This window comes from Aphis gossypii, chromosome 3 (genome assembly GCF_020184175.1).
Source record: "Aphis gossypii isolate Hap1 chromosome 3, ASM2018417v2, whole genome shotgun sequence".
Lineage (NCBI taxonomy): Eukaryota > Metazoa > Arthropoda > Insecta > Hemiptera > Aphididae > Aphis > Aphis gossypii.
The window spans coordinates 36,325,048-36,347,146 of record NC_065532.1 but is presented as its reverse complement, the minus strand read 5'-3'; the positions used below and the strand labels follow the sequence as shown (position 1 = coordinate 36,347,146).

At 27.8% G+C, this 22,099-nt stretch overlaps 2 protein-coding genes and 1 long non-coding RNA gene across 4 annotated transcripts in view; all 3 read right to left on the bottom strand.

Moving 5' to 3' along the window:
• The window catches only part of LOC114128298 (synaptotagmin 1), a 40,272-nt gene extending 39,295 nt beyond the window's left edge, over nt 1-977 (bottom strand). Inside the window, exon 1 of one of the 2 annotated variants that reach the window (XM_050204450.1) lies at nt 395-977. The gene's annotated coding sequence lies outside the window, so the exon portion shown is untranslated. The remainder of the gene's footprint in view (nt 1-394) is intronic. The other variant, XM_050204449.1, reaches the window with a different exon arrangement.
• An 8,273-nt stretch (nt 978-9,250) lies between these two features.
• LOC126551385 (uncharacterized) lies at nt 9,251-9,937 on the bottom strand. The gene is made up of 2 exons (XR_007605283.1): nt 9,756-9,937; nt 9,251-9,584 (listed from the first exon to the last, which is right to left on the bottom strand). It is a non-coding gene; the product is annotated as an uncharacterized LOC126551385 (long non-coding RNA).
• Nucleotides 9,938-17,877: 7,940 nt separating this feature from the next.
• The window catches only part of LOC114128299 (uncharacterized), a 161,456-nt gene continuing 157,234 nt past the window's right edge, over nt 17,878-22,099 (bottom strand). The window contains exons 6-7 of the mRNA XM_050203179.1: nt 21,690-21,848; nt 17,878-18,730 (exon numbers count right to left, since the gene is read on the bottom strand). Of these exons, the coding sequence (XP_050059136.1) occupies nt 18,010-18,730; nt 21,690-21,848 (880 nt within the window). The 3' untranslated portion in view covers nt 17,878-18,009. The remainder of the gene's footprint in view (nt 18,731-21,689; nt 21,849-22,099) is intronic.

The following is a 22,099-nucleotide window of genomic DNA, read 5'->3' as shown; positions in this document are numbered from 1 at the left end:
ACAATATTAATAAGAAGTATTGCGACAGTATATTTACATCGTTATAATATATGTACAGTATTTTTTAACAAGAGGGAAATTATGCTGTTTTTCTCGTTTATTACACATTATATACCACTCTCAATGCACTCGTGAAAAATCAATAGATTTCGTCGTTCTCTGCGCCCCTCCACGCGTCTCGCGTGGTTTCGTCGTGGTCGGGCGACGAGGAAAGCGGTAAATGGGTCATACTCCGCGACTATATATACATATACCTAAACATATTATATTCATCGAGTAAACACGCGTCTCCGCACGCGCCTCCGAAACGACTCTCACACGTACACTGCGTAATATACACACACACACGATAATGCTACATCGTCATAATCGCACCAATGCAGCGATGACTTACCTGCGTTGTCGTGTCCAATTTTCCGAAATTCGTTTGCGCCCGTGGCCCGAGCCGCTCGCTTCTTCCGCCGCGGAGCGATGGACTCTCCCGGACGTCGGCGGTCCCTTGTGACTGTATAGATGTAGGTTGTGATCTACGCCGTAACTATCTATACACGCTCGTAATGTGTACGTCTCCCGACCCTATCCGCACTCACGCGCGACGGAACAGTGTCTCAACGACGAAACTCGCGTAAACACCGCCACTGACTATATATATTATACTATATAAATGGGTCCTTCCCTGCAGCAGGACGTGCGCGGTGGACCTCGCTCGGTGTGCGGCGGCGTCCGTGCCGACGGCTAAACCGTCCGTAAGACCGTTACGACGCTGATTATTTTAGACGGTGTCTCCGGTCGTTCCGTTTTCAGTCCATTGTCGTGCGGCGTCCGTGTGTCGTTATATGTCGAGTCCCGCGAGTCGGAGTCGGAGTCGTCGGTCAGCTGCACAGGGGTGTGGGGGGCACGTCGCGGTTTGACGGCGTGTAAAGCTCGTCGCAATATGGCGACGACCGTGAGAGACTGGACCAGCGGAGCGGTCGGCCGCCTGGCGCGCGCGCGATCGATAAAGGAAACGCCGCCGGTGTACGCGCAACGGTCGGCGCACGCGAGCTAGGCCTGCGCGCCCACCGCCGTATAGAAAGTTTTACGCCCCCCCTCGACCCCCCCACGCGTTTTCACACTCCCGTCCGTCAGTCAACCTCCCCATCGCCCCCCCCCCCGACCGTGTTCGTAAAACGCCACTCGCGTTCCACCCCGACCACGCATTCGCCTACGCATGCCACCGCCGCCGCCCTCGAGAGTTGCGCGCGTGTGTGTGTGTGTGTGTGTGTTTGTTTGTTTGTGTGAGTGTGTATGTGAGTGCGTATATGAGTTTTTCTTCATCCCTGCCATGCCAACCCCTTTACCCGCCCCGCAGCGCGTCGATCCCTGCCCACGCCACCCGCAATCGGGAGACGCTTAGTCTCTGCTGGTCGACGAAGTCGTCTCCCGCCGCGGAGGAGATACCGTCCCCGCAGCTGGGCCGAGCGTCATCGGGTGGGCTCTCTCGAGGGGCCACGAAATCGCGTAGGTGCCCCTCGATAAATCTTATTTGTACGATTTAAAATACAGAGGTTCTCAAAATTCCACAGAATATGAAACAAATGGATAAAAAATACAGATCGATTAAAAAAAACCCCATCATTTCATATTTGGATCAATTTCATAGACCAGTAAACCAGTTAGAAACAAAATAATATTACGTTGGATGTTTACTAATTTATATGCTATTTTAGAAAATTTTAATTGGAAGTTACTTGTTATGAATACTGATGATCCTTCTGAATAATCACATTTTAAGTTTTGTGATTAGTTTACAACAACCATTAATATGTATTACCTAAATGTAATACGCATACATAATAACATATGCAGATGGTATAGTATGTACTTATACATATATGTATAATTTAGCTTATACAAATGCTTTTTTATTCGTTATTGATAATCTATAATTGACGCAGTTCGCGTGTAGAGTTATTCTGAGCACGTGTCTCACTGATAAATACATTGTGTTACAAACATACCCCAAACATCTTATGATTTTAATCAGAATATCGAGGACCTCTCGTCGTCCAAAATCCTTAATTAAATTTGAACCATACCAGCTTGTTAGTTTCAAAATGTTAAACATTAAGAAAAAATAATTTTAACTAATTTATTGATTATAATTACATCTGTAATACTAATTTTTTTATACATTTTATAAAATTTTAAGGATTATACTTGTACGTTTATACTGTTTATAGTGTACCAATATTATTATATAATAAAAATTAATAAATTGATTTTTTTCATATAGATGTAAGTGGTAATACTATAATGTATTAATAGATCATCTATATTCTTCGAGTGTTTATACTGTGTAAGTCATTGCCCATAGGTATGAATTATGTTAATCGAATTTATTTTTATTCTTTGGAAAAATAAAAAAAGTTTTGTTTAGTTTAAAGTTTAAAACTATATTATGTTAAATCTGAATGAAAAATTACCTCGTAATTCAGTTTATTTATTTTTATCGGTTATATATTTGTATTCAATTTACATATTGTATTATGTGTACACGTTATACATTTATACATATACATATAATTAAGAGTAATCCTTAAGGATGTATACAACAATAAAAAAAAAACCACGAAAACTGTGCGTACGAGAATCTAAACTTTAGACGGATGTGGGGAAAATGTTTCGCATAATATTCAGCGACGGAAAATATTATGGTTACTTATTGTCATCAGAAGTGTACCGTAAACAAAATAGTTTGCTCTCAGTTACCTCGGTCGTTTGTTTATTCCGGAATTGGCTACATCACGGGTTTTGAAATTCACCAGATTTCGCTGATAAATATTTTGGTGATCGTTTTCCAAAAGTGTCTCCATCCATGAATTATGTAGTGAGGTTCTAGAAATTCACGGTATTCCGTACGCCAACTACTGTCAGATTTATCGAGACTGCCTCTGTCCGTAATCATAGTAAATGTGTTAAGCCTGCAAGTTCATTGCTATGCCTTCTGTTATGCCCTAAAGTTAAACTAGTTCCAAATATACAAAATACCAGGTAGATAACGGATAGTGAATGATACCAAGACTACAACGGCCATTAAGAATATGATAAAATACATGGAATGGTATTACTACAAGCGACGCAATTGTAAACCTGGCTTAACACCTTTACAATGATCTTTACATTTGCGGAGAACGGGTAATTACATTTTTCAATGGTCTATTTTTTCTATGTCTATCTCGTTAGCGAGTGCAGTTCGATTTATGACGATTTTTAACGAAATGTTTTCACGTCTCATTTGAACTTTGTGTAAAAAATATTTTATTATAATATTATAAAGCGTCTACCTATAAGACTATAAACAAAAATTTAAAAATAATATAAATTATTAGGTACTTATTAATTCAATAAAAACGATTATTTTTTTTTGAATAAATAATTGTTTAGACGTTTTAAAATTTGACTTTTTAAACTTACCCAAACAACGTGTTTTACACTTAAAATATTTTTATCATTAATTGTTCAACCCTAATAGTTTTTTTAGAAATGTATATGATATGAACTATTTCAGTTTTTCGGAAAATTTCCTCAGATCTTAAGTGATTATTTTCAATTGTAATGTAATACTAACTCTAAAACTTACCCGTTTTTAGTAAAATCATTATTCAATATCTAACCAATAAAGTATAATAATATAGAAGAACACATACTGTTTTTATAAATGTTCGTTTTACTACGACTACTATCCATTAAAAGTTAAACAACTGCTTGGACAAAATTTCTGTTAAGTTTCAATTTATATACGTTAACATTTTTAAAATAAAATAACTGTCCAACACAATTTGTATTAAAATATGGTACTTTATATTTGAAAAGTAAAATTTAGTATCACCACACAATTACAGGATACTTAGGCGAGTTAAAAATTTAAATATTTAAAAATATGGTTCTTGAGTATATTTAAAAATATCAAAAATCAGTTTTAGAGTAAGTGAATATTTAAAGGAAAACATAGGAGGGGGTGAGCATGATCGACGAATGATTTTATATAGTATGTATTATTATGGTTAGTCTATTCACTATTGCAAATGGTTCAAAAGTCGCTCTACTTGTAATTGATTGAGAGTTATAAACTCATAATATCACTTGTGTTTGCATTCAATGGACAGTCGTGTTAAAGTTTTTTAAATATATATTAAGGTCGGAATTTCCGAAAAAGAATAATTGTCGGTCGTTTTTTACCAAAAACAACACTTGATTTGTTTTTATAAATACAATAGACTACCTAAATATTGTTTGCGTTCTTTAGGTATACGATAATTTTTTTTCAGTAATTCTCTACCGATTTTTGTTGTATTATCGTTGTAGACGTAAGCTTATACAATATAATTTTAGGTATGCCCAGTCACGAGCAGATAGGTCGGCCATTACTTTAATAGCGAATTGTATAGTCCTATAGGTATGTATCTAGCTATAGGTATAATATATAGTACATCGTGCACGCGATTTTTATAACACGCGTACGGCATACCTATGTATGAGCCTATGAGTCTGGCGATCGAAAATATCGTTTGTTCACATATCTATATTATGTACACGTATATACAAATTATGAATACAAATTGTCTGATTATAAACTGTAAGTGAGATGCGAAATAAACGATTTCACGTCCAAAGAGTAAAAGATTTTTTGTACTGATGTACAAAATGTGTATTGTGTGGTGTACGTATGCGTGACCTATTTTACCCAAGGGTGTATTAATCTATATAGTATACCTATATTATAATGGTTTTTTTTTCGGCAAAGTTATTGTGCATAAAAAAACAACTCAACATATTTTTAAAGGTCTATATTTTGAAATTATTGAAACAAGGCACTCGTTAGATAGTCGTATTGTATAATATGAAATACGAATGATAATAATATTGATTTAATTTATAATTATTTTCTTAGGAAATTATGAACATTGGAAGGATTCGAAATCAAGAGTTTACTTAATTCGTATAATTTGAATATAATATACCTAGTTATATATATATATTTTTTATAAAACCATTATGTAACACAATATTGCCAATAAATTACATAATTGGCTTATATATCTCTTGCAAATTGTAAGCCAAGCTTTAGTGAAAGGTAGAAAACCACGGTGTACATAATATTATTTACAAGTAAAATAATTATGCAATATTAATTATATGGTGTTATTAATTAAAAATAAAAATAATAATTAACCAAAAATATATCATTATTCTATGACAATGTATAAACTACAAACGCAGCGAGATAAATGTCCAATATAAATAATATAGTACAAAATATAACTTATATTATGGTGCCACTTATAAATTATTTATAGGAGGTATTTTTTAGATTCTGAATGGAGTTATGAACTTATGAATGTATTGATTCTACTATGATGTGTGTTTTATTTTTTTTTTTGCGTCTGTGTACACCATAACTTGTCAAAATAATGCTTCAATTGCAAACTTCAGGGGTAGTTTCCGGTAGCAAATTGAAGGTGAAGGTCAAAAGTAAGAAGTTTCCAGCCGTTTTCAAAAAAAATATTTTTTTCTATTATTGTAACTTAATATATATATTATGTAACATACATTTTTAAAAAAATAATCATAAGAAACGCTTGGCAGATGTTATATAAAAATATTTGTTGATGTACAGTTATCTGTAATTTTTAATCTAAATGTTTTATGGATCACGTTATTTAAAATAACGTTATTTTAATATTTTAAACATAAAATCGTTGAAATCTATGGTAAATCATTTAATATCAATTCATATTTGATGTTGATAAGTTGTGTACTGAAAGTTAATAGATTTCTGTTATTGCTATGTGATAAATATTTGTTTTTATATTATGTTTATTAAATACAGGCTCCTTAGATTTTTAAAATCGAAACTTTCAGAATATCTTTGTAACAATATATCCCCCTCACACTGGCATCCATCATTGATTTCGTTAATAAAGCTAATCTACAAAATAAATTTTAAATTTTAAAAATGTACATAAATTTGTAACATACCTACTTATAATTTTTAAAATTGTAGAATAGCCAATATTTATATCTCTCAATTATTAGCATTAAGGATAGTATGTAAGAAGATAAGATGTTTCCAAATGGTTCATGTTGCTGCTGATATTTTTTATTTCACTATTGAGCATAAATATTAAAAATGTACTAAAAAAGATAAAGGAAATTACAGTATTACACATTTTGTTTTTAACGGAAGTTTTAACTACAAAGGATGTACTATACATTAATTTAATTGTTCATGCATTTTTTTGGACGTCTTTTTGATTTGAAGTAAAATAATTTAGATTTTGATTTGAATGAGGAATGTATTTTAAAACTATGTTCTATATTATAAATATTTTTCCAGGGAAAGTAATAATAATAAATTGTATTGAAATTTTGATACAGCGTGGTGTAAACCGTTATCGTTACCGCTGTCTTGCCACTATGTAACTTGTAAAACTTCTAAGGAATACCGAAGAACATTTTATTTGTAAAGAACTGTTGATAATATTAAACTATTTTTATGGAACATTTTTTATATTGTGGTTTTTTAGTATTTGGATCTTAATTCTGAATGATATATCAATATTAAAATGTAGTCGAATACTTCAAAATAAGTCAATATTTTTCCTAGTTGAACTAACATATCAATATTTTTATATATTTATACAGTATTGTACTCATCAGTTCTACGAATGTACTTCAAAAATAAGTGATATCTGGGATTTTTCATAATTAAATAATTATTATAATAAAGTAGCTTATTGTTTTATTTAAAATACATGCTAAGTATTTGTGTATTAATTTTAATTTCAAATTAATACAAAATTCAAAATAATGTATTATTAATAGTATCATGTAAGCCATTATAATGATTGATGTTTTATAATTGATATTAGTTTAAGGAGGTTAAAAATTAATGTTTAACGTTTAATATGAGTTAAACTACCATATTTTATCATAATTGTATACTTCATAAGCAAACATAAAAAAACATAATTCCTCATTATTTTGATTCGATTTGTGTACTTTTAAAATTCATTTTTTATTTTGCCTCTATTATTATTATTATTTATGACTATATACTTTGTTACTTACACATTTCTTTTTTTATTCAAAATAAATATTTATAATTTATATTTAGATATGTTATAATAAGGAACATTTGTAATATAATTTGAAAAAAATAAAAGTATATAGGATACAATACACAAGAGAAAACTATACCTATCAATAATTGTATATCTGAAAATAATTGGCTCCTACTATTTAGTATGACTTAAAATTATTTTTTTAGAATATAACGGAATAATGGAAAAGGTTTTGTATTGATTTTATGAGTATAAAGTTATTTAATGGGTTAAAAACAGCGAATGCTGCGAGGAGCAGAAAGAAATTTATTAAACTAGGTGCTAATGAGGAAAGCAGTTAACTAAATACTCACAGTTTTGCTTCAAGTAATTATTTCACATGCATTCTTACAGAGACTTGAAATCGGGTCTCTACTCTATTCTATTTTTTTGTCTTCAGTATTTTTTTTTTTTTTAAATATTAATACCTACTTATTTAGTATTTTATAAAATATTAGGTATTCTCTATTAATTGTTTTATATATTATTATGTTAATGCACAGGTTATAGACATTGAGGAATGATAAACTTACTCACACAATCCACGTCATAAATATTAGAGTACCTATATTATTTACTTTTAAGAAATATTGGAAATATTAAACTATACCTAGTTTATAAGTAATGTTGATTATAAGGAATTAAGTAAAAGACGTGGTGACAAAAATAATTTATATATCTAAATAATATAATATATGTATTATATACCTAGTATATATCTATTATACCTACATAGTGATGTTTCTATTCATATTGTAAGTTTAAACAAATAGAAATTATGTATTATACTTTATTTACATATTCGAAGTATTTAGATTTACTGTCGCAGGTAATTGCCACTTGTATCCAGTTATATTGAATAAACACAATTCAAATACATCATAAAATACAAATAATAAAAGCAATTTACATTTATTCGAATGGAATTATGCTATTAAAATATTTATACCTATACTTTATAATATTAAATATCTGCTATGATAAAATTAGTTAAAAATGTGAGTTTTAAAATGCTGTATACATCAAAAACAGAATTATTTTTCTTTCGGCTTTTGCCCTTTGTTATAATATATATATATATTATATATATTATGTGTGATTGATATTAGATTATCTTTTCAAAGATTAGGTTATCTGACAGTTTGGTTTATTAATTTAAGTTATAAAAATAGCTAAAAAAAAATGGAAATTTGAAACTTCTTATTTGGTACATAGTTGGTAATGCAATATTTTATTCAGTGGAGATGATACATAGAAATTATCAATGCAAAGGGATTGTATTAAAAAGTATAATATCTTATTATATATTATTATTATATTATTATTTATGTTTTAAAATTCAATTTTCACGTTTTTATGTAATAGAAAAATAGCCTAAGTTGAACATTCAAACCACCCGATGAGTATGCACCTAAATAGATATATTGTGTACTCGAGTACCTAGTGTATCTGCATACCGGCACACGGCATACACACGCCGGTAAGATAGAGGAGTGATAATTATAGCTTTTATACTTTTGATGAAATGAAATGTTTCAATTTCGTTTGAAATACATTAATTATACTGTAATTTATAGAATATGACGTTCATTCTATTTTTAAATTATTAATTAGGTATATACATCTACTTCAGGGAACCCATATCAAAACTGGAGTATTTGACAAGTTTCAAAAGTTTATTTCACTGAATATTATTATACACGCTTTTAATAGAACTGAAATTTGACATAACACCACCTACATAACTGCACCTTACTAGACACAAACTATTAAATCATTATTTGCCTTATTTGGACATTTGCATCGTCATTGAGTAGGTAATTATAAAATGTTATGAATGTGTAATATTTGAAATGATTTATTGTCTACAAAAAACGATTCTAAGCGGGATAGTACTGACGCTATTATTGTTTAATATATTTTATATTGTTACTAGCTGTCACCCGCGTGCTCGTCCCCCGTGGATAGTTTCTTGCAAATTGTGGGGCTGTTTCAAATCCTGTCTAGTTTTCTTATAGTTATTTCGATTATAAAATTGCATAATTAATATACTTAATGTAGATAATAAAACAAATTTTTTTCAAATTAACATCGTACTCGGGAAATACATTATATAATAATATTATAATGACGTTAAATGAAAAACAATAATAATGAATATTAAACAACAACATTCTGTAGGGTTTCGCATCATACAGCCAATCAGGGAACTGTTGACTTTTTATACTATTTTTCTATTGGATATAGAATATATTTATTTTTATTACTATTATTGGATGCGTTTTAACCAATCTTAACAATTCGAGTCTCTTGATTAATTACGTCAGTTGTAGTTAGAACGCAGTGATCTATACTTCAAATCCCACAAGACAGTTCAAAGCACCGAGCCGTTGTCATATTTCATATACGTCGGCAATAATAATTGATTCATCGTCGATTCTATATACACATTTTGAGGTCAGTCGTAGGTTATTGCTTAACTTTACGCTTTAAACAATTATTTTAATATATTATAATATATCTATACTATAAAACTATGTCCTGATTTTTTGTCATATATATAAATCCATACCGTTGAAAGTATCGTCACAAAAATTTTTGTTAGTTTACCTGACAGTTTGTTGAAGGTTTTCGTACTAATTTTATTTTACATGTCCAATATTTTGACATTTTCAGATTTTTACAGAAATATTATGTTGTTTGTATTCAAATACACTATTTGATGTGAAAATGATACATATATGTGTTCCTATAGAAACAGTATGTGTATCTTTATTTCATTTATTTCGGAAAAAGAACATCATAAGTTACACAAAGTAAGTTTAGTGTCTCTCCTATAAAATTTGAATTTCGATGTATAATATGTATTATATATTATAATACATTAAAATAAATGTTTTAAACGTACCTATAGTTAAGCAATTCAAATTTTATAGGAGAGACTAACAACTTAATTTGTGTAACTTATTATGTTCTGTTTTTGAAATAAATAAAATAAAGATACACATATTGTTACTATAGAAACACGTAGATATGTTTTGTTTTCACACCAGTATTTAGATACAAATAACATATTTCATTAAAATCTGAAAATGTCAAAATATTGGACATATTTCCAAACAAAAGTGATAATAAAACTTTTAGTAGACTGTTAGGTGTAACAGTAAAAACATTCTTAAAATGCTTTTATATATTATTGTTTATTTTGCTTTTATTACTTATTAGTAATACCTATCATACTACGTTAAATTCATTTTTTTCTAAATATATTATATTTATAAGTTTATTATATTAAACTAAATAAACCAAAATACTAATGAATATTATTATCTATCATAAACTATCTACCAGTTACCAAGATGCTATTAATTGAAATTACATTTTTTTTTTAAACAAATCAGTAAATGTATTAAGAAGTTAATTAAAATTCAATAAATAATTCAGTATTAATAAAATTCAATTGTTAACTTAACAAAGCATAAAATATCTGTATAATAATCAGTTATTTTTAAATTATGATAATCCTATAGTTTTTACTTAATCGTAATTGATTAAGTACTTATACACAAATATAGTGCAAACTATATTATACAGTAGGTTTACTAAATAGTATTATAAGCTATCCTTATCATCCTTATTATCACATTAATATCATTTTAATTAAAAAAAAAAAATAATAATTATTATTATTATTATAATTATAAAACGTTTTCTAAGCCCTTGTAGGGATTATTGATTACCTATTGCATTTAAATTATATAAATCATAATATTTAGAGATAAAATATCTTTATTCTAATCCATTATCGTATTAATATTATATATGTGAATGTAGCTATTATGTTTGAACGCAACTATGTAGGTATTTTTTTGATTATTTACAAATTTACCAAGTACAAATTACGATTCGTTGATAGTTTAAGTAAGGGTGGGCGTGTACTTTTTTCCGTTTTAATGTTTTAACTTAATAGAAGGAGTGAAGGACCTTAATACGAGTGTGTTATATAAATATTTGAATTCTTATAACGAACACTGTGGTCTGTTTTATTGATTTATATAGAGTTTGTTAGAGTTTTAAATTTTATTAGTACTTTATGTACAATTTTAATAGGTTATAAGTATTCCACTAAGGTAAAACAATAGAATGCTTACAAAAGGTATTGAACAATAAATTTTAGAAAAATATTATTTATATCCTTGATATATGGTATAATATAACGAGTATAATGTATTAACTTAATTTAAAATTAGAAGGTACTTACTAGAAAAACTATATGGTCATATAAATAAAAACATATTATTCAGAAAAATATTTTGTAGTTAAAATAATTAATTTGACACGTGAAATTGACAAAAAAAAAAAATTTTTAATTTAAAGTATTTAAAATACATGAAAAATCCAAAATGTAATTATATATTTACGAGTCTTCCAAATTAGATGAAAAATAAAATATAATTTTTAATTTTCAACCAAAATAGAATATAAATTTAGTAGTTATTATGTAATCAAAAAGTTTTATTCTGTTGATCGATGCCAGTATATTTTAAAGATAGATTTAAAAAGATTGTCAATTTTCTTTAGTGGTATACACTATTACCTAAAAATTTTCGTTATGTTATTGAATATTGATAAATGTTTGAATAGTTAAAGATAAAATCAGATAAAATAACTATCTTTAGTTTATGAAACAAATAATCATACCTAATATTATATAATTAAGAAGTCGAATAAACTCAATAAATTTTATTCAAATAATATAATGAAACTGATATTTTTCTACTTCATTCAAAATTATAGTGTTTTTTTATTAGTAACTTAAATTGTTAGGTTGTGGACTTCCAAGCTTTTTATTTTTAGAACTCATGTAAACGATTGTATTTTTATTTTAAATTTGTGAAAAAATACAATATATTCATATAATAGATAGCAGATAAATAATTATATGTTATATAACCAATTAGTTAGTATTAACCAACGCCTTAGGCTTCTTTGAAAAAAACCAGGTAATAATTACTTATGATAGTAGGGCTCGGATTTTAAAGCATAAATTCTTTTTTTTTTTTGTATATGAGATAGAAATCTAATTTTTATACAGTTATTCTGATTCCAAATAAACCAATCTATTTTTGATTTCTTCGGTTTTTATATATATAAAAGCTTTTATTGTTTTTTTCAGTTATTTCAGGCTTCAGCTGTAGAATTTTTATATGTTTATTACGCTACTACAGGTAGTAATAATAAAAATTGAATTATTAAAAAACTTAAAAACTCAGAATGTGGACTAAATGATTATTATTGGGTTATTATTGTTTTCGTTATCTGCTTTGATTATTAAATGTATAGATTATCGATCCACATAATATAGCCCCCATCAGTACCTGAACGGTCAGTGTGCCTATAACATTGATATCGACAATTTCAAAATTTAAGATTTAGTGTTGTTATTTGAAACCTCTTGTATGAAGCACCGATCATTTTAGTGGATGCAGAGAGTTCGTTTTTTGTGTATAAAAATATTCCGTCGGACAATAGTGTCATCAGTTTTACTACTGCAAATCTAGAGAAATACATGGTAATTAATTATTTTTTTATTTTAAATAAATTTTTTTTTATTCATTTTTATAACCACTTCGTCTTAATTGTTGGTCACTTTTTTTTTACCTTTTTAAACCAATTGTGTGCTTTTTTATTTGCTAAATATGTTTCACAATCCGAGCCCTAGTAATAACTAATGACTAGTAGGGAGTATCGTTAAAGACTAAATAAAGAAAAACTTAGTTTAATGTATGAATATGGAACTTGTGTGTAGATAGCGCAGTTTGATTCAATTTTTACCAATTGTAGTAGGTAACATAATATTATTATGGTTTATTAATAATGTTATATTTTAAAGAACCCTATAAAACTATGTTATATGTTATTTGTGTATTAATGATTTTTAAAAAATATATTGAAATATTAATATTATGTACGAAATTTCCAATTTTGGAATTAGCATTTTTAAAATAAAATTAAAACAATTTATGTTAATAAATAATATTATAGTGAGATACTATACGTTATATGTTTATATTTAATATAATTTATATTGTATATCATATTATATCTTTATATTCTTCATATTTTAAATATTAATATGACGTTAATCAGTGTAATATATTGGTACCTAATTTATTTTATTTCATAAAATATGTATTATACAAATAAATAAATCTTTGAATGTGATTAAATAGGTAGTGTTCTTCTAAAATTAAACTAGGTTTTAATTCCTAGGAAACTAGGAACAAAGTGATGAATGTATTGATTTTACAATGATGTTTTAAGTATTTTGGTTTTTTTTTTTTTAGTTATTTATAGATAACTACAATTTTCGATTTTCCTGAGAATTTTTTTCGATAAAAAAATTTTGGATGACAAAAAAACTTTAAAATTTAATACAAAATGCCTTATGAGTTATTCTTATTGTAGATTGTTAAATTTTTAGTCACATTTTTTTTTATAAGAGTTTATGGTTCAAATTTTTACGAATTATGTCAAAATCGTGAAAATTTGCAAGTAATTTTGTAGTTGAAAATCATAAAACGTTTTGAATTTATATCTAAGTTTAAAAAATTCGACACTAAGTTTTCCATAAGTTTTCCTTTAAAACGCTATAGAGGAAACTCGAAGCTTCATTATAGGAGAAATGTTATGAGCTTTTGAATTTTAAATTTTTACAAAATCACTTAACGATAACGATTTTCAATATTTCTTATTATTCAAAAAATATAAGTCGTAGATACTTGAAAATTTCACCAGTTATTTAAATTCTCATATTTTTTAGATGATTTAATTTTCAAAAAATGTCGTTAATATTAAATCTATTTTCAGGCATTTGAAATATTCGTTTATTTTTGGTTTTTTTTTTATAAATATTGATAAAATTTAATACAAAGTTCATCATGAGTTTGTCTTATAGTGATTTAAGTAAAATTTTTTTTTATTAACGTTTGAAGTTCAAATATTGACAAAAATTCATGTAATTATGTAGTAATAATTTATAACATTTTTTGTATAAGTAGCTAAGAGTAGAAAATGTAATAAAATATTCTCCATATAATTGTCTTAACATAAATAAAAAAGAACTTAAACGTTGGCCAATTAAAAAAAAATTTATCCTAGTTTAGATTTTTATAAAATCCAAAATTCACTCGTAAAATAACGATTTACTATCAAATAGTTTTAGATTTTTGTTATAGTTTAAAAATTACTAGTCATCGTAACTTGAAACGTACACCAGTTGATTAAATTTATATTTTTTGTACATATTTTGAGTGTTCGGGTCATTGAAACATAAACCAACCTTTTCACCACCCAATTTAAAATATAATATATTTCATATATTATATTCTAGGTTGACAAATCATCTCCGTTCAGAATCATTTTTCGTTTACAATGATATTTATCATTGGGATTCAAATTTAACACTCCTATACATAATAGTGATTCACACGGCACCTATTATGTACAGCAGAGCTGTATCCACTTGACCACGTTTTTTTTTTTTAGAATTATGGTACTAATAGGGCAGAGAGTTTCTACAAGTCATATAAAGTATAAAACAGTTGGTTTTTTTTAATCTATGCGCTCCGATACATAATATGTTGTAGTTTTGGTCGTATCTATAACTAATTCCATAGTAATAATCACAACATTCATAATGATTTTTTGAAACGTTATTTAACAAAAGGTTCATTTTTCAACTAAAATAAAATTCCGATCGGCAGACTTTTTTTCCTCTATGTTACAAAAAAGGTAAAGCGTTCACAGTTAGTTGTATTTTTCAACAGACAGCATAATAAATCTTAAATAATTTCGGTATAATTAAACACATAAAATATGTTAAATAGCTTTAAGTGTATATATGTTTTTTTTTTTTATAAATTAAAATATATGTTAATAAACCTACCTATACAGTTTTGATACTTATTATAATTTATACTGTAATTTTAATTTTTTAGTGTAGGTATTTAGACGTTAGAGCCCTACTTAAATGTTTAATTAAATCATATTGAATAATATGATAAAGTGGTCCACCAAAAAAATGGATTCTGCGTCCAAAACTATCTTTTATGGTATTTAGAATCCATCCTAAATCAATCCTATTTGTGAATATCAAGCAACGAAAAGTTAATCAAAAATTAAAATTTTAGTTTGTCATTTCTAATATAGTATTATATATTAGATCCCGAGCAGTGCATTATTAATGGGTATTACAATGATATCTTTGTAATTGTTTATTTTTGTGTCTGATATAAACTTTCGGAACAGTAAAAATGTTCAAATTTTAAACTGTATAAGGTGATATTTGGTCGAAAATTGTATGTTATTTGTTTCATAAAAAGTAAAAAATTCTTATCGATATTTGTGGTTAAGCCCAAAGGTATTCTATATCTTTTAGGTCATGCTCATCGGTCGGTTTATTGATAATCATAAATATTGTTATACTGTATATAAATCTAATAGCTATAGGAATCAGCCATAATGTCTTAAAACTAAAGTTTTTAAGCTGGGTTGGCTAGCAAGATAATACATTTTAAAATCATAACCTTAATTTTTACTAGGTATACTTTATCTTATAGAATTAAGTCATAGAGTACTTATTATCATTATTGGAAAATGTAATGTATTACATAAAAAACCAAGTACTGGTCTAATTCAACCCACCACTCAGGTTTAGTTGACTCCCGCCACTTACATCTCTTGTGTTTCGATGTATATACTGCAGAGTTTTGGCCATCTGCAAAACTTTTTATTATTTTCTGCACATTATATTTATTCACATGTGAATGATGTTTAATTTTTTTACAATTTATTTATATTTTTATTTTGATCGCGTTAATTTTTATGTTTAATGTCTTATTATTCGTACAGTTTTATATAAACTATTGATAATTGATTGTAGGATTTAAAAAAATTCCTTTTTCTCCCAAAAACCTTATAGTTGGTTGACGCATTTGTTTTATATGCAATTAGTTCACTTAATATTAAAAAAAATAATAATAATAGTAATAGTAAATAAATTAAATGTCACTATAATACTAATTGTTTTTTTTTTATTCATTATAGTTATTAACAAGACTATATTTACATGCTATGAAAATATTATAATATTTTTACACTTATTAGATAAGATTAGTAATAATTTACAATCATAGTATAATCTTTAAAATAATGATATCGTAATATTAAGTTATTTCGTAACGGTTATAGTATTTTTGAAAACATTTAACATTGTAATAATATTATGTGTTTTTAACATATAACTATTTAACATTCTAAATAATTATTTATAACAATGTTAACAATAATAAATTAACGCATTATTACAAATGTATTATATAGGCACATTAGATATAGTGCTGTACCCTCTTGATTTACTCATAGCTTTTTTCATTTATTTATTCCGATGTCAATAGAGGATATAAGGCATAAATCTACTGGATGGGTCATCCTATACAACCATGTATTGTAATGTGTAGTTAATAATTTATTTTTGAAATATTTATCTTTGTTAAAAAAAAATATTCCTAGAAATATAAAACGCATTTTAAATTTATGAGCATCTTTGTTATTATATTGTTTAATTGTTTGGATAACCTATTTATTATTAGTGGTTCAAAGTTAAGTATTACAAATATTATTTTAATGTGTACTAAAAATAATGATCTCATAATATTCAAAAGTCGATTATTGTTCTTTTTAAAAATAAATATTAAACTATTGTCATTTAATGTCTGATAGGTAGGTACATGTAATAATTTTAATTTTTATAAGTTCGAAAATAAAAACTTAGAACAATAATAGGATTTTAATGGTTTTTATTAGTTTCAATTTTTTTTTTTTAAACATTTATGTTTTAAATTTTCATAAGTTTTAATAACGGAAATCTTTGAAATATTAGTAAAATAAAATAAAAACCATTAGATCTACCATGAAATCGAAATAATATTAATTGATAAACTTGATAAAGCATTGAGAATGAACAAATATTTACCATTTAATAATGTTGATATAAAATAATAGCATAATATTATTATATACACGGCACGATATATGTTCACTTTTGTCATTTTAAATGTTATTTTTTTCATACGGTTTAATAAAATTAACTCAATTTGTATTTAATATTAAGGTAGGTAAGAAAAACAATATCATCTATATCAAATCATGGATGTTATTGTATTTTAATTTTGGTTTTAACCATTTTACAAATGTCATGGTTGGTTTACTTAACAAACTAATTAATATTTAATATTTTAATTATAAAACGAAACACTTATTAAAAATGTCCTTTTAAGGGTTGAATAAATTAGATCATCAACGGTGTCTTAAATAATGTTATATTATTAATTTACAGGACCGTATTTTTTTTTATGTTTTCGCGAACAATTTGTGTTAATGCCACTTCGTTCCATCAATATAAAACTAGCTGCGGGCAATGGTAATAATTATTGTAAATACAATTACTAGAGCGACTTACTAATCAGGGTTCCTCTTGGGGGGGGGGGAAGAGGGTTATGAATGTCAAAGGTTTTTCTCAATAGGTGTTTGAAGTTAATGAATAAAATCTATATGAAGTGTATATCATTACAACGCGTAATGTCTGCAGGTTACAACCATTCCTCTTCTAGTTTAGAGAGTTAGATATTTTGACACACACACACACGCATGTACATACAAATTACAAATATACGATTATGTCGCTTTAATGCTAGCATAATATGGCGTATTACACACGAATAATGAATATAATAAGAAAATAATGACTATGTTATGACGAGGCGTCGGGCTTTGAGTTTTACCGGCGAGCATAACTACGAGGTTAACTCAGGTAAATGTCGTCGGGTGCCGGATCCAGCTTGTGATAACTGTTGCGCCGCTCGCCGCCTGGCCGGTAGACGTAAGTGGCTTGGTTTTTGTTTTTAAGTATCGACTTTGGCGTGGTCCTCAACGAAGACGACGTCGCGGGAGTGGCAGTAGGTTCCGGTTTAGACCGGTGGTGGTCGACCATATCCGGAACGGCTACCGAAGACGCCAGTGAGGCGTTGGACAGCCTGAGTGTGTCGCACGTCCGCTGCATCTTGGTCAGCTCCTTCCTGAGCGTCTTGTACTCGTCCAGGAACATGTCCAGTTGTGCCGTGTGATAGTCGTACGTGACGGACGCTCCGTCGGACAAGGACAGTAGTGAATGGTTGCTACCGGCCAACTGGTTGTGGTTGTGCATCTGGTTACCACCGCCGCCGCCTCCGCCGTTGTGGTTGTGGTGATGGTGACTGCTGCCGCCCCCTCCACTGTAAGTTCGCCGTCTGGACGACAGTGGATCGAGTATGGGAGTCTCGGCCGCCACGGTGGGTAGTCCAGCATTGCGACCTATCGGTGTGGCTGGCAGCCGCCGCTCTCGGGCCGGCGATGATGGCAAGCTGGGCGGGGTCCAATAGTAAGACGGGTGGTGTTGGTAATGGTATCCGCCCGAAGAACCGCCGCCGCAGCCAGTCGTGGACAGGTTCAAGTAACTGCTGGACTTCTGACCGGCCGTCAGTTGCCTAAAAAACAGTAAGTACAACATATAATATACAATCAGTGTTATGTTAAATTCTATTTTAGTTCATTGGTGCGACTTTTTTTATGTTTTGTTTTTGCTTTTTTTAGTAAGTAGTAGGAATTCCCTTTAGTATTTAGTAGGTATGTAATTTACCCCTGTTCCGATCAGTTTCGTCCGTGGTTTGTTTTAAGACGAGAAATATGTGTTACATGGTACCTATTTTGTTTTATGTGTTTAAAACTAAAAGGTTCGTGGGGACGAGTTTACAAGATCGAGGAATGTTGCTAACTTTGTTAGGGTCACCAAAATATATCTACTTTGATGGTGGCTAATATGTGAAATATTTTTAATGGACGCCTTATTTTATCATTTATTACTTTTTTATTTATTCGACCAAAGTTTTAAAATATAACGTAAATTAATAGAAAAATTCATGTTTTTAAACTGTTATGATTTATACGATGCCCAAATTTTTATATCAATCTACAAGGGCTACAAATTTAAAAGTACCTACGAAGTTATATAGCTAAGCATTACGGAAATCTTTAGGTTGTAAAATATTATTAGTACTTATTATCAAACACGGCCGTATTCAACCCTGATAGTATTGTGCCTCTACTGACAGTAGATCTAGGAATATTATATCATATCATATTATGATGTATTATAATATTATATTATGATACGATATAATATTCCACTTATCATTATATACAGTTTAATAGAGTTATACTAAAAACAAAAAAATACGTCCCTATGATTTGTACGAACTGATAAATTATGCTATAGATTTGTAATTGACCAAGAAAAATAACTGCCCTGTTTAAATGAAAACAACACCGAGTAATAACACAACAAATGTTTACACGATTTCGTGTTCTATATTTTCCATTAAACACATACAACGGGTTTATAACGCGGTAGAAACTACAACAAAAAGTTTCAATATGCTTAATGCTTATACAGCTCACTTCGATCTCGAGATTATGATAAAGTTCGCTTTGTTGAATATCCAAAATCAAACAATCCAACGAATATTGATGTTCGGTTTAGTTTGGTGAAACCACTATTAAACTTTACCGATGTAAACATGGTGTTTAAGAGTGGTGTAATGTAAATGTTGGTGCATAAGCTTTAAACCGCGGACGATAATTTTACTTGTGGCTTATGCATTTTCTTTGTGTAATAATACTTAGGTCGATTTGGTAGAGAATAATTGTATTAAACGTTATAACAAGTATGGTCTTAAATTATTTATGTTCTAGAGTTATGAAAACAATTGTGTATATGTATAATTGTATTCTGTTAATTATTTCACTCATAATACCTATTTAATTTTCGTTGCATACATTATTGTAATTATTATTGCTCGACATGAGATAAATCGTTTTTCAGAAAATGCATTTAGAGTAATTATTTATTAGGTACAAAAATTCATATTATGAAATAGACAATCAAATATCGAGTAAATAGCTCGTTCAAACAAACACGGCATTTCGAATATAATTAAAACAGTCTTATTAGAGTTTAAAATTAAATGTACCTATAATTTTTTTCATAAAAACTGGTATGCACTTATCTAATTCCAATTTTGAAGTGTAAAATATACTATTCGCGGTAAACTAATTAAAATATAATATACACTTATCAATTTATTAGTTAATATTAATATTCTGCCCAATGAAAGTTCAAAAACTGAGGTAAATTGAGAGTAAATTAATAATTTTAAATCACTGATTTCTTCAGATTCAATTTAGTTCTTAAGTATTCTTTAAATTGTGATAATATAAAATATTATTCTTAACATTAATTCAAATTTGAGATGGATGGTATGCAATGTTAATTTTAGCGTTTTGATAAAAATATTAAATTATAATAATAAGTCATTAGTGACTCTTTAATAATTATAAACGATTTTACGAGAGTTTCATATTTTACAGAATATTGATCGACAAAATTAAATATTAATATCATTATTGAGTGACAAGTTAGTTAAGAATATTATAAAAATATATATTTTAAATATTTTATTAGAAGGACTTGTTAAGTATTACCTTGTTCTCTTCTTAATAAAAAATTAACTTAATTACCTTAAAAAGATTAAGTTTCACAGAAATTTTAATTGATTTAATAGTTGGTACAAATTTGATATAGTAATTAATATAAAATAATTATACGTAAAACAACATTTATGAGTGATAAAAATTAAAGCTGTTAGACAAAAGAATTTTTTTATTTTATGAGCAAATAATTTTTCTTTTCCTTTTAATCACTATGATCACAAAAAAAAAAAAATATAACGACCTAATTATATACAAAAGAACTGCATGGGGATTTATATTATTTCTCATGTTTCGATTTTAATAAATTTATAAGCATAATTTCAAATATCAAAGTTTAAATTGATGATTTGTGAAATTAATAAGAATAATTTGTTTATATTTCTTAAATTCTTAGTAAGTTTCCCTAACACTTATGTTCAGTACATAGCTTATACATATAATTTTGTAACATAATAAATAAATAAATTTGGAACAATAAATCATATTTAATTTTAATTTTAAACTCATCTTATTTCTAGAATAAATTCTCTTAGTTTTATATTTATTTTATACTTATTTAGTGTACAAATATTATAATACCCTATTTTAGTCAACATCTCAAAATTTTATTAAAATATTAAATACTTAATTATATAAGTATTATAAGTATTTGTTATTTCTGGACAATTTAACTTAAAAATAAGTTTTTTTATATCAGAAATACAACAAAACTGAAACGAAAAATTGACTAAACAAAAATGATGAAAACTACAATTTGTAATTAAAGATGTAATAATATACAAAACTTATAAATTAATGTAAATTATGTTTAAAATCGAGAAACTATAAGAATTTCGATCAGTATGGTCTGAATGAGTTAGATATCTAATTGAATTTGTCAATATGTTATATAGGTACCTTGGATGATCAGACGATATGGACGAATCAAAGGATAGTTGGCTTTGACTGGTATTGCTGCCACCACTGCCGCGACTTCCTTGTAGTAAAGGTGATTGACTTTCCGATGGTCTCTGTGTGTACATGGTATTTCTTCTGTTATTTGAGCTAATCCCGGACCTATTATTATGATATAAAACAAAGACATATGATAACAAAATAATAATAAAACCATTATTATTATTAAATAATAATAATTAGAATAAATCTTAGTGTATAATGTTTATGAGTCATGTTCTCGTGTTCAAAAACGAAATCGAATCAAGCGAACAGAGATTTATTCGATTATTAAAAATTAACACGCAAAGAGGTTTTAAAATTAAATCCTATGACACAAATTGTACTTGTAATTAGTTTATATACTATATTAA